The 14,321-nt window shown below is 40.6% G+C and overlaps 1 protein-coding gene across 1 annotated transcript in view; it reads right to left on the reverse strand.

The window, feature by feature from the left end:
* LOC146477775 (uncharacterized) overlaps positions 1-14,321 on the reverse strand; it is a 291,187-nt gene that overhangs the window by 32,312 nt on the left and 244,554 nt on the right. The window contains exons 19-20 of the mRNA XM_085113155.1: positions 11,397-11,489; positions 10,744-10,866 (exon numbers count right to left, since the gene is read on the reverse strand). Of these exons, the coding sequence (XP_084969281.1) occupies positions 10,744-10,866; positions 11,397-11,489 (216 nt within the window). The remainder of the gene's footprint in view (positions 1-10,743; positions 10,867-11,396; positions 11,490-14,321) is intronic.

Below are 14,321 nucleotides of genomic sequence, written 5' to 3' on the forward strand. Positions count from 1 at the left end.
TTGCATATTTAACCCATTGACTCCTACACCCGCCAAAACCGGCCGTGCCTTGCGCATGCCTTGCATGTGAAACTTGATACCTTCTCCCTCCCCTCCTGAGGTTTTTTTTTTTCGTCCTGAAAAGGTCAATATAGCTGGTAGAATGATAAACCAATCAATTCTGTCTTTTGCACATATTTTTAGGCATTTTAGAGGGTAGGGGAAAAGATCCTTCTGAACCCACACCATGGAGCTGGGCAAAATTACAAAATGGTGCCACGCGTGAATCGATCAGTCCTGATATTTCAAGACATGTTTTTTTCATCTTTTAAGGCAAGTACACCTTTTTAAGCTCACAATGGAAAGGAATAACCGTGAACAGTAATCTACCGCCAAAAAAGAGGATTTGGAGGCATTAAAAAACAGCGAAAAGGCATTTCAGGTTGTGATCTCTTCAATTTCCACAACGCTACTGAAATACATGTATGGCTCAAAAATTAAAACCGAACCTCGGGCTTCAAACGGACTTTATAAGACCAGGACAATGGCGACAACACGGTAAATGATGTTTTCCGATGTTGATTTGCTTTTTACAAATAGTTTAAGTGATGATTTAAACCAAAATTCTGTACCTTCTGTAATTTTCATTGCAAATGTGCCCAAATTTACTGCAAGTGATTGCTTTGAACAAACACGGAGTGTCTTCAGATTTTACATGCGTGTTTGCACGCACGCAAAAAACTGAAAGGTTTTTGCCTCTAATAGCAAAGGGTTTGTTTATTTCAATAAAATGTTTTGTTGGGAAAGCTCTTTGTTGATTTTTGTGTCTTTGTCAATTCATATATGCGTTTGAGAAGCGACAGGACAATTTGCATAAGCAGGTTGAAATTTGATATGCCAAAGGCCTTTATCAACATGCTGTGAATGTTAGCAATTTTTGCGTTCAAGTGTGTTTTTTGGCAAATGATTAATGGGTAACCATATTATTTTATGTCAGAAAACATTAATTTTGTTTAATCATTCCAGTTTAATATGCAGTTAATTTTGAAAGCTAACAATACTTTTTTTATCTACTGTGCATTTTGATGAGTTAAACCGCTCTTGGAAAAAGTTAAGTTAAGCGAAACCTATGGAAACACGAGAGGAGTGAAATGGATAAAGAGTAAGCATCCTACAATCATAGATGTTTTCTTAGAAGAAACAACAAGAAAATTGAGGAAAAATTAAGTTGAATAGATTGCGCCCTTTAAATTTGGGAAACACATCCCGGAGTAATTTTGATTGGTTGATAGAAACAATGGTCCCTTGACGGTCTTGACAAAAAGGGAACGAGGAGACCGAGGTGCCGAATCCGGTTCGTAACATCGGAAAAGTTCAGAAGTTCACAGTGGAAGCTGATTTCGAGGCTTATGCAGAACAGCTAGAATTCTTCTTCGTGGCCAATGGAGTGACCGACTTGAAACAGAAGAAAGCCGTTCTGTTAACTAATCTTCCCACTGAAACGTACCAACTGGCGAAAGACTTGATGGCCCGATATTGTTAAGAGAAGATTCTCTCACGTATGACACGATCGTAGAGCGTCTCCAAAAGTAATTGAAGCCCCAGAAATCGGCTTTAGTGGCCAGGTATGAGTTTGACAACCGAGCGTGTAACGCAGGAGAAACGGTGGCTTAACTAGGGAATACCCCGCCACCCCAAAAATAATCCTGAAAAGAGTGGCTACGTGGCTACGCAGATATCACATAGCTGCGTATAGCCACGTAGCCACGTAGAAGTACATGACTGTATGACTATGCCTCGTTCTTTGTGTGAGAAGCCACGTAGCCCCTATGGTATTCAGGCGGGTATTGACCACTTTGTATCTGCGTAGCCACGTATCCACTCGTTCCAGGGTCACTTTTGGAGTGGCAGGGTATTCCCTAGTTACTCCGAAACGGTGAGTCAGTATGTTGCGGTTTAAAACCATCTAGCTACGGATTGCAAGTTTAATGATGCCATGCGTTTGGAAAGGCTCAGAGATAGATTGGTTTCGGGTATTTGAGATAAGAGAATGATGTCAGAGCTTTTGAAACTCGAACTCGGGGAACTGACATTTGACATTGCTGTAGCGAAGTGCATTGCTATTGAGCAATCTTACAAGGATGTTGAAGCTCTCCAGGGGGGTAAAGAGTCAAACCCAGTCGATTTGTTATCCAAGTCTAGACCACGCAAGAAGCCTAAACCTAAGGGAGAAGCTAAGCCTTCAGAGAAAAAGGGTTCCCCTTCCTCTAAAGAGCCGGGTGATCAAAGTTGCTACCGCTGTTTGGGAAATCATGATCATAAAAGTTGTCCATTCAAAACGAAAAATGTCACCACGGTAACAAGAACGGCCATATTGCAAAGGCTTGTAAATCCAAGAAAAGGGAGACACAAGCTGTCCATCCCCCAGTGAATTACATGTATGTGGACAGTGATGACAGGGACAGCGATGATTATTTGGGATCCCTAGAGGTTCATAATGTGAGTGGCGAGGATCATGTCATTTGAGTCAGCCCCGAAGTACAGGGAAAGGTGGTCAAGATGGAATAAGACACAGGTTCAGCTGTCTCTGTATTCCCATACAAACAGTATAAGGAACATTTTGGTCACGTGAAGCTTGCAAAGAGCCTTGTTACACTTAAAACCTACACTGGGAAGAAAATCACACCTAAGGGAGAGATGAAGTGTAATGTTAAGTTCAAGGGCCAGGAAAAGGAGTTAATCCTACAAGTGGTTGAGACACCGGGGCCAGCATTGTTTAGGTGTGACTGGCTCTCCCAAATTCAGCTGAACTGGGGTGAAATCAAAGCCCTTAAGCTTAGCAAGACTCCAGTAGGGGTCATGCAACGCAAAGTGGATCAGTTGTTACAACGGTACGAGTCTGTATTTTCTGAGGGTGTGGGCACACTGAAAGGCCACAAGGCTGATTTGAAGGTCGAGGAGGGCTGTCAGCCTAGCTTTCATAAGCCATGTCAAGTTCCATATGCACTTCGCCCCAAGGTAGAAGTAGAGTTAACACGTTTAGAGAAGGACGGTATCCTTTCTAAGGTGGAATACAGTGAATGGGCTACCCCAATTGTCCCAGTAGTTAAGCGTAACGGATCAGTACGTGTGTGTGGCGATTTCAAGGTCTCAGTAAATCCAGTACTTCTTGCTGAACAGTATCCTCTGCCACGTATAGAGGATATTTTTGCAAGTTTGGCTGGGGGCAAGCATTTTAGCAAACTTGACCTGCGCCAAGCTTATCACCCGATGGAAGTAACAGAGGCATCCAAGAAATTCCTTACAATCAATACACAAAAGGGCCTCTTCCAATACAATCGCTTAGTTTTTGGCATTACTTCATGTCCAGCGATTTGGCAACGTGCCATAGATCAGGTATTACAGGGAATACCTGGCATCCAGTGTATCCTTGATGACATGATCATTTCGGGGAAAATGGATGAAGAGCATTTGGAGAACCTAGAGAGCGTGCTCAAGGCACTACAAGAGGCGGGTCTGAAGGCCAACAAGGAGAAGTGTGAGTTCTTCAGGGATAGAGTTCAGTTCTGTGGGGATGAGATCAACAGAGAAGGTCTCCACAAGACACAAGAGAAGATTGAGGCAGTAGTTAGCGCACCAAGACCTGAGAATGTGTCACAGCTTCGCTCTTTTTTAGGGCTCGTTAACTATTACAACCGCTTCTTGCCTAATGCATTCACAGTTCTCCACCCACTTCACCAGTTGTTAGAGCAAACCAGCGAATGGCAGTGGACTGAACAGTGCGAGCAAGCCTTCACCGAGGCTAAGCGCATGATTACATCGGAGCTGGTGCTAACGCACTATGATCCAGTGTTACCTGTTAGACTTGCATGTGATGCCTCACCAACTGGCATTAGTGCGGTTCTTTCACACGTCATGCCTGATGGCAGCAAAAGGCCGGTAGCTTTTGCATCCCGATCGTTGACCAAGACTGAACGCAAGTATGCACAGATTGACAAGGAGGCGTTGTCCATTGTGTGGGGGGTTAAACGGTTCCATGTATACCTCTATGGCAGGCGGTTTACGCTCATTACAGACCACAAGCCCCTCACTGCCATTTTCCACCCAGAGAAGGGAGTTCCTGCCATGACTGCTGCGAGACTCTAGCGATATGCATTGTTGTTGGCTGGTTTAGATTACAAGATAGAGTATAAGACCACGACTGAGCACTGCAATGCTGATGGTCTGTCTCACCTCCCCATCCAGCAGAAAGAGCTTGAAGAAATGGGAGTGGATTCGTCAGAGGTGTTCCACGCGACCCAGTTTGTGCCACTACCTGTAACTAGTGAAGCGGTTGCCAGAGAAACACGTCGTGACCCAGTCCTGGCAAGGGTGCAAGAGTCTATTGTGAGAGGGTGGTCTGCTCGCGTGGATGGAGACAAGCCTTACTATGAGCGGCGCAATGAACTGTCGATTCACCAAGATTACATTCTATGGGGAATGAGAGTGGTAATTCCCAATAAGCTCCAAGACAGAGTGTTGAAGGAGCTGCACGATGGGCATCTGGGTGTGGTAAAGATGAAAGCACTAGCGAGGAGCTGTAGCGGCTGTGAGCTAAAGAAGATGCCTACTTAAACTCCACTGCATCCGTGGGAGTGGGCCACTGCTCCTTGGCAACGCATACACATCGACTATGCCGGGCCATTTCAGAACTCCATGTTCTTAGTGGTTGTCGATGCACACAGCAAGTGGCCGGAAGTGATTCTAGTTAGCGCCAGCACTTCAAGTTCAACCATCGAAGTCCTACGCGATTTGTTCGCCAGATTCGGAATTCCTGAGCAGTTTGTTAGTGACAATGGTGCACAATTTATTTCTGAGGAGTTCCAAGCATTTGTCAGGTCCAATGGGATCCGCCATATTACATCAGCACCTTACCATCCTGCTACTAAGTGCAGGTGGCACCAAGGAACTTTTGGCGTCGTCATATCGACCAGTTGAAGCCAACGGCAGTTGAGCACACTGCTGAGGTCACTGACAATAATAATAATTGTCTGCTTATATTTTGATGTTTGTTGTTGTCGCTGCTGATGATGTGTTGTCCTTTTCCTTACCTTTTGTTTGTTGTTGTTGTTGGTTGTTTGTATGTTGCTTGCTTTTTTGTGTGTGTGCTTTTTTTTTTTTTATTTATTTTCCGCTTTGTTCTTCTTTATTAAGCTTGTCCTGTTTAGATCTCTTGCTCGGTTCAGATATCTTTAACATACCTTAATTTACACACATGTAATTCTCTCCTGTACATTAATCCTAGGCTCTATAAACATCTCCTATATCTTCTAATATTCAATAAAGCTCAGTGTCATTTCCTTGTTTACTTTAAAGTAGGTGGTGGTCAACTAGAAAGCCTTTGCTACTTTGACCACCACACACATTTTATAATTTGTACTGTATTTATTTTTATCTTGTAATTATCTGTTGTAATACTTTACTTTCTATGTTAATGTTGTGTAAATAGTGTGAAATAAATGAACTTTGAACCTTGAACCTTGAACACCGACGCTGCTGAGGTCAGCCAACCCCAAGTGGCAACCACACCACCAGCGCCAATCCAACTAAGTGCTACACCCAATGTGGTTGGTACAGTTCCAGAGATTCCCGAGGCAGACCAACCCGGGATGGTTCCTGTTTCCGCACTAACAGTCCCTGAAGCTCCTGAAGCAATCCCAGCCACTCCTATGGTCCGTGAGCAGCGGTACCCTCAGAGAGTGTGCAGGGCACCACAGAGACTTGATCTCTGAATGATTTTTTGGTTTTCTCGTTTTTCCTGTTTTTCTTAGAAACTAGGGGTTACCGGACACTGTTAGTTGATTTAGTTGTTTCCTTAAGACTGATCTCAGGCTCAGTTACAAACCAGAGACATACTTCTTAGAGACTAGAGGTTACCAGACACTGTTAGTTGATTTAGTTGTTTCCTTGAGACTGATCTTAGGCTCAGTTACAAACCAGAGACGTGTCACTTTTGTGTGGAGGAAATGTTATGGTCTTCCTTTGCGTTTACCATATATAGTAATTGCATGTGCACGCATAGATTGAATAAAAAAGTTTTTTTAGTGAACCGCCATCTTGTCTACGTGTGTTCTCAGAACTCCCGTCAGTACATGACATTCATCTCTATGACCAGTTTTTTTGGGAATTAAAATTACAAAATTACTGTAGGGCATACTTTTTTTAACTTCCAGGTAGATTTGTGTTTTTCAAGCCGATTTCACAAAAGGAAATCTGTTCAACGAAGTATCACATTACATTTCATGCCCGACATAAATGCGTGAAATTTTTCCTTTGGAGTTCAGTCCACGCAATCCTCAAGTAAAAATAATGAACTATGACAAGCTCTTGCTAAATAAGAATTATTTATCGACCGCGTCCTTTTGCTTTCCCATAAATTACCAGTTGTAAATTTCGAAAATGAAACATTTTTTCCCTTTGAAACCTCTATGAAAGCTGACAAGATCTTAAAGTGTTCATTACACCAGAAATTTGCATAATTTTGTTTACGACGTCAATGATGCGTGACATGCATGGCACGTTCCACTTTTGCGTGAAAACTGACAAATGAAATTATTTTTTAATTTAATTATTTTAAATTAAGTTATTTTTAATTCTTAAAAGAAACCGCACTTTGTAGAAAAAAACGAAAAAACCTATAACTTTGCTCAGATTCAACGAAAAATCTCCATTCTTACACTAAAATGATTGTCAAATTATTCTCTACAGAATGAATGAGAGAATTCTGACGCGTAGTGAAAAAATTTTCACGTTTTTTTTTTTCACTAATTGAGTTTACGACCACGGACTTTCTGAAAAACGGAAAAAACTTATAACTTTGCTCGGATTGAACGAAAAATCTCCATTCTTGCACTAAATGATCGTCAAATTATTCTCTACATATTGAATAAGAATTTCCTGATGCGCCGTGAACAATAAATGTTCGCGTGTTTTTTCCACTAATTGAATTTAAAACTCATTCACTGCGCACGCCCGAAAGTTAACGACAAAACCGACCGACCAACCAACCAACCAACCAAGTCAATAGTCAGCTATCGCTATGACTCGTTTATTGCACTACGCACATTCACGAGTTAAAAAAGAGAAGGTGACAACTTGGTCACTTATAAGAAAGACCTATTTTTATCAAATGAATAATGGAATAATAAATATTATTACACATTGTCATTAAAGGTTGAGAAGATAAACAACAAAGAGTTCTGTCTGTTTCAGTTATCACATAAATCTTAATTATATTACATGTAGTACAGTATAGCTCAGGTAGAGACTTAAGAGCGGCTGCCTGTAAGAATGGAGAACTGCATTTCAGCGACCACTTGGTCGAATTTCTGATATTTCGTCTGAAGATATCCTTGGATTAACTATTTTCGAAAATCATATTTTTAAGTTTCAAGGTATTTTATTTTTTGAGAAAACTGCAAGAGTTTGAAATGCGGCCTGGGTGCGGTCACGGGCCGATGAAAACCGCAAAAATTTAGGTCAAAGGACGAAGCCCAGTTCACAGTGTAAAATAACTCAATGAACTTGAAACTTTACACAAACCTAGACCAACTATCTCACAAGAAAATTAATACAATAAACATCCCAAACTCGCTGGCTGCTTTCTAAAGCATGCAGATTTGTGTACGCTACTCAAAATGGCCTTGAAACTAATGCCTATTTTCATTAAAATAAAAGTATTTCTGGTATGTGATTTTCTCTAAATTAAATTTCATATCTCGAAAGACGAAGAAAAGAACTTTATTTGTTCCAAGTTTCAAGCTCTGATTCAAACTCTTTCCCGCTCAAGGAAGATCGAATATGCGTGCGATACTTGCGGCTCGTAATTCACGTCACGAATTATGAGATCAGAACCGATTCACAAGCACTTGACATCTGCAGCCCGTCATCAATGTTTCCAAACATCACATATTGGTCCCTAAAACTATTCAGACTGACTGAAGACAGCCATTCAATGTTTTCCGATCCCAGATTTCTTTCCTATTCTGCTCTAAAATAATATATTTATTCCGGTCAATTAGCCTACGAAACATGTGCAACAAATTTGCATACCATTTCGATGTCGCAGGAAAAAGTAGTGCAAATCAAACTTTACAGCTCCTTTATCTTCTTAAATGAAGCAGTCGATCAGTAAAATGGAGAAAAACGTGTGACTTTGTTCCTGTCGTGTTGTTTTGAGTGTTCGTTTTTAGCAGCGACGGCTTCGAATCAATAAGCCAGTGTGACAAAACAACTGTAACTCGATATTCACTTCGCTGATGCCGGTAATGCACATGTGATCCCGGCCAGGCACTTACGCGTTTAGGGCGCTTTTAGAAAAGTACTGCTTGTGGGCTAGGACTACTCTGGTGATGATGACCTTGTCAAGCTTAAGGACTGTACAAGACATCTGAGAGCCCACCTTTCCATAACCACCATCCCCACAATTAAAAATATAAAATTTGTAACTTTGAAGGTATCAGAGTAGTGAATTCACCACCGACCAACCCGACCTCCCCCACCCCCATCCCACCTGGCGATAAGCGTCAATTGTGGTTATTTTTTTCTTTCCAAAACCGGTTTTCTCGTTGTTCCTGCCAGTTTCTTTCAATTTCCGAGAAGATAGGAATCTTGCCAGCCTTGGTATGTCTGGTGAAGGCCACAAAAATTAACTTATTACTAGCGCAAGCGGGTGAGGGCCGTATCCCCCCGGGGGGGGGGGGTACTCCCCTATATGGGCTATACGGGGACGTGCCGCTGGATAGGGTATGGTTTTTGGCCCCTCTGTCCTGAACAGGGTATATAATTTCAAGCGAGTCTGTCCCGGACCTGTCCTAGACAGGGTATGGTTGCAAGACTCGTTGAGTATTTGGCAACCCGAAATCAGAGACGTTAGTCTGCATTTATTTTAGTGAACAATGCTTCACGTCAATTGAGTTTCCACTTAAGGTTCACCTCTGTTAATGTGAAATTTTGGGATTTTGCGCCATCACTTCTAGGAAGTGTATTATTTTATCTGTTGTGATTGGTATTCGCGTTTCAAAGCGTGGAACATCACTTCCGGTAAGTGACAGTGGGCCTTTAAATGTTATTACTATTACCAATACACACTTGGTATGCAAGAGCTAGATGTTGTCCTTTGTCCTAAATAGGGCCTTAAAATTGAGGACATTGTCCTACACAGGGTAGGTATTTACGGTTATTTTCGTCCTAAACAGGGTCAGGGTTTCAAACCCCCAGCGGCACCCCTATACCCAAACATGAGTCAACTGCCCCCCCCCCCCCCCCCCAGATAAAGGCCTTTTATTCTGCTCTGGTGAACTTGACTCCCTTTGTGACAAACCTATCGTACCTGACAATACCAGAAAAAGTGGAAGTGTAAGGACCACTGGAACTGTTAAGTTTCAGGGGAAGAATGTTGGCTAATTCAAGGAGGAAGTCAAAACGGGTAAGACCATAAGAACAAACAAGCGAGACCCAGGGGGCTACTCTTAATCACCTTTATGGGCCAAAAAGTTAATTTGCATCTAGGGCAGTTAATCGAATAAACATGGTACGCGATCTAGAGAAGGTTGTTTATGGAAGAGATGTTTTTGCCAAATTACCAATCCCATTCAGATTAGAGGGACCCTGATATTTCAGACCTTGCCCCTTTTGTGCAAATGTCTGGAGTCTGGGCCACAATTCCCCTTCAAACTCCTTTGTTGTGATCGTTTCTCCACTTTTATCAATAATGAATGACCAGGTTAAGTTGCTGGGGTGACACGGGTTTGTAGCTACTTTTGTCTGGAGAAAGTGACAGCAAAGATTGTAGGAGATTTCAATTTCATCTATGGGAGCCCAGAGTCTTTTTTTCTCTCTCCTAGACCAAGCTCACCTACTGTACCTTCAATTCCACTTCTCAAATGTGTTTGTGAGGCTGCAGGGAAAGGAAGCTGACTGGAACCTGCTACTGAAGACTGACTTCCACCAGAAAATCCTTCGGAGGACAAAATTGTAATGAGCAAAATGATCTGATATTTCAAAAATTGTGAGCTTCGTTGACTAATTGTTTTTTCTCACCTACCTTCAGTTCTACTTCTCAGATGGCTTTGTGGGTCTCGAAAGAAAGCCCACTGACTGTAATCCGCTACTGAAGACTGATCACCACCGGAAAAACCTTCAGAGGGCAAAATTGTGTTAATTGTAACAACATTGTACATCATATTAATATCGTTGCATTATAGAAATTGTAAGTCAGAAGACAGGACATACACAAGGGAAACACAATTTTGTTTCTCTTCAGGTTCAAGTATCAACAAGTACATTTTTCTAACTGTTCTTCATATGTTTCTTATACTACAAGTTGGGAGAATTTGTTTAAACATCGCGTCGTTTTTACTTAGTTGATCAGTCCATTTATTCTTGACACTTGTTAGTTTGATCAAATATTGAAACTATAAGGAGAAATGAGATGCTGATCATGGTTTTGGGGTTTAAAGGGTTAAGTTTGAGATGCGGATCTTGTCATTTGTACCCCAGGGCTCATGCATGCAAATTGTCAAAGGTTTTAACATAAGAAAGAGAAGGCGAGAACTTGGTCACTTATAAGAAAGACCTATTTTTTATCAAATGAATAATGAAATAATACTTATTACAATATTGTCATTAAAGGTTGAGAAGATAAACAACAAAGAGTTCAACAAAGAGTTCAACTGTCTGTTTCAGTTACCACATAAATCTTAACTCAGGTAGTAACTTAATTACCTTGCCCATAACAATCTGTCCCATCTTGCCTTGGCTGCTTGGGAGGTTCTCTTTCAGGAAATGATAAAGGCCTTTTATTCTGCTTAAGTGAACTTGACTCCCTTTGTGACAAACCTATCGTACCTGAAAATACCAGAAAAGTGGCAGCGTAAGGACCACTGGAACTGTTAAGTTTCAGGGCAAGAATGTTGGCTAATTTAAGGAGGAAGTCAAAACGGGTAAGTCCACAAGAACAAGAAAGCGAGACCTGGGGAGCTACTCTTAATCACCTTTATAGGCCCAAAATTAAATCTGCAACCAGGGCAGTTAATCGCATAAACATGGTACACGATCTAGAGAAGGTTGTTTATGGAAGAGATGTTTTTGCCAAATTACCAATCCCACTCAGATTAGAGGGAGCCTGATATTTCAGACCTTGCCCCTTTTGTGCAAACGTCTGGAGTCTGGGCCACAATTCTCCTCCAAACTCCTTAGTTGTGATCGTTTCTCTACTTTTATCAACAATGAAAGACCAGGTTAAGTTGCTGGGGTGACACTGGGTTTTGCAGCTGCTTTTTTTTAGAGAAAGTGACAGCAAAGATTGTTGGAGATTTCAATTTTATCTATGGGAGCCCAGACTCTTTCTTTATCTCTCCTAGACCAAGCTTATCTACCTTCAATTCCGCTTCTCAAATGTGTTTGTGAGGTTGCAGGGAAAGGAAGCTGACTGTAACCTGCTACTGAAGACTGACTTCCAACAGAAAAACCTTCGGAGGGGAAAATTGTAAATTGAAACAACATTGTACATCATATTTATATCATTGCATTTCAGAAATAATTTGTCCTGTCTTCTGACTTACAATTATTGTAAGTCAGAAAACAGGACATACACATGGGAAAGCATAATTTTGTTTCTCTTCAGGTTTCAGTATCAACAAGCACATTTTTCTAACTGTTCTTCATATGTTTCTTATACTACTAGTTGGGAGAATTTGTTTAAACATCAAGTTTTGTCTTAAGTCCTATTCACACCAACAAAACATGTTTAATTAAACCAGGTTTAACAAAATGAAAATTGGTAAGAGAAAGCTGAATCATTGGCTTTGACACAGGATTCAAGTAAACTTTAACTTATGCTTTCACTTGGGCTTAATCTGGGGTCGACAAAAATCCGAAAGCAGCTTTTATGAAGGAAGCAATTTTAAACTGTGTTCAACTAAACAGCCTTAAAACGTGTTTAAGCCTTGGTGTGAATGGGGCATTAGTTGATCAGTCCAACATTTGCATGACCTGTTGCTAATAGCTTTATTGTGATATTATTTATTGTAATAATATTGTTATTTTGATAAAGTGATTCCCACTTACCTTCAATTCCACTTGTCAGATGAGTTTGAGAGGCTGCAGGGAAAGGAAGCTGACTGTAACCAGCTACTGAAGACTGACTTCCAACAGAAAAACCTTCAGATAGAAAAAATTGTAATGAGCACAATACATTATTCAGTACAAAGTCAGCAGGACACACAACTTTTTGATTTTTTTTTTCACTGTGTATGTGATATATATACCCTGTTGTGATAATTGCTTTAAATATTTTTTTAATCCCTCCTACCTCCAGTTCCACTTCTCAGATGAGTTTGAAAGGCTGCAGGGAAAGGAAGCTGACTGTAACCTGCTACTGACAACTGACTTGCACCAGAAAAACCTTCAGAGGGGAAAATTGTAAATAAGCCAAATTGTACAACATAGCATTTTACAGGGAACAGGAAATAATAGAAGGGGTATTGAATAGTCCCTTCAAATTTTCTAGTGCTCGCAAAATTGGCCTTTGCTCGATTTGCTTGCAAAATTTTTGCAACTGCTCGCTTCCTCGGATTCTCGTAAAGTTTGCTTGATTGCTCAAAAGTTTGTAAACTGAACTGATCCAGTTGAAAGCACACAACCATAACAAGTTAAAATACATGCTCATATTTGGATCACTACAGGACGTAAAAGTATTGTGTATTGTTTCACTCAGACTATTAGGCCTGCACAATCGCCATTGTTAAAAGTTAAAAGATTATTTTGCTCCTAGCAGAAAATTTATGAAAATAATGCTCGATGCTTGCCAGTTGTATTTTCTGAAATGCTCACTGAGCCCATGCGAGCTCACAAAAAACCTCACAGTGCTTGGATACTCATAAAGACTATTTGATACCCCTACAAAGCACAGCCAGGAGCCTCGCTCCCTTGTGAAAAATTTTCCAAGATCTCACCACTAATCTCACCTTGGCCAAGATGAAAATCTCTGCAGCCAAAAACACAGCGAGATTAGTGTTGAGATCTCGCCAAGACGAGATTTTCGACAGCCAAAAATGCACTGAGATTGGTGGCGAGATCTCAGCAAGATGAAAATCTCAGAGGCCATAATGCGGCGAGAAATCCCTGGCGAGATCTCTGCGAGTCAAGCATCTTGGTGGTTAAAAATGCGGCGAGATTTAAAGGCAAGATTTTGGTGAAACAAGAATCTTGGGGCCAAACACATGCCAAGATGTCGACAAGATGAGATTGTTTGCCACCAAAAAAGCAGTGAGATCTCGGCAACCAAATACCTTGTACAGGGCGAGGTTGTGACTAAAGACCCCGACAAGATCTTGGCGAGATCACACAGCTGTTCTCAGCATAATCGCTATAAATGTTGTCGCCAGATATCACCGATGTACTAATGCATAATATAAAAACTTGCTTCCATGTTTGTAGGTCAATAGTGAATAAATTATAGTTTTCCTAATTTGATTGCTTTAAATCCAAACATGGTATTGATAAAATAGATAATTTAGTGAACATTAATGAATTTAGAAAAAAAAAATTCTTGAGATTGCTTTTTGATTTTTTCTGCAAGTAAATTATAGGCTGTATTGTTTGCTGTAAAAAAAAATGATGGAAGTCATAGAGTTGCAAAAGGAAAGAAGCTCACATTTTTCAATTTTAGGCCTCAAGTTGCAGGACATAAAGAGTACTAACTCCTAACAGTTTTGCCTTCTTTTGAAACACCCTTCTCTACTTTTTGACTTTTCCTTGCATGTGTGTTCAGTTTTAAGATTTCTTCCTTATTTAGAGAGACAAGAGATGCCCTGATGAAAACTTTGCAAGAACATTTTTTCATCAAACTATCCAACTGATAATTACGTCTATCTAGGAGTTTGTGCCTCATCAGGGGTTCCAAATACTCAACAAGCCGCACTTCATTGGTTTCTCAGTGTTTGGAACCCCTGATGAAGCACTCGCCCTGCGATGATCTGTCTTAGTTTCTTTCACGGAAAAAATAGGGGGACTGCTATCAAAATGAGACGATCGACATGAGTTATCATCTGATAACCACCATCTGAATTTGTACCACTTGACATATATTGCCTAATAATACCCAGTCATAATTATAATAATTATAGATAATTACCAAATTTTTGTAAATTCAGCAAGCATGAAATAATTCTTATGAAAGTAACAACATTTTTCTTTTGTTTTTTCAAATGAAATAAGTATTAGTGGTGAAAAAAAAAATGTTTTGGATGAATCTTCATCCATCTTCAGTACAAACCCTGTGAGTGGGTGTGAAATAAATA

The sequence above is a fragment of the Pavona decussata genome, unplaced genomic scaffold (assembly GCF_977016875.1).
Source record: "Pavona decussata unplaced genomic scaffold, jaPavDecu1.1 SCAFFOLD_69, whole genome shotgun sequence".
NCBI lineage: Eukaryota > Metazoa > Cnidaria > Anthozoa > Scleractinia > Agariciidae > Pavona > Pavona decussata.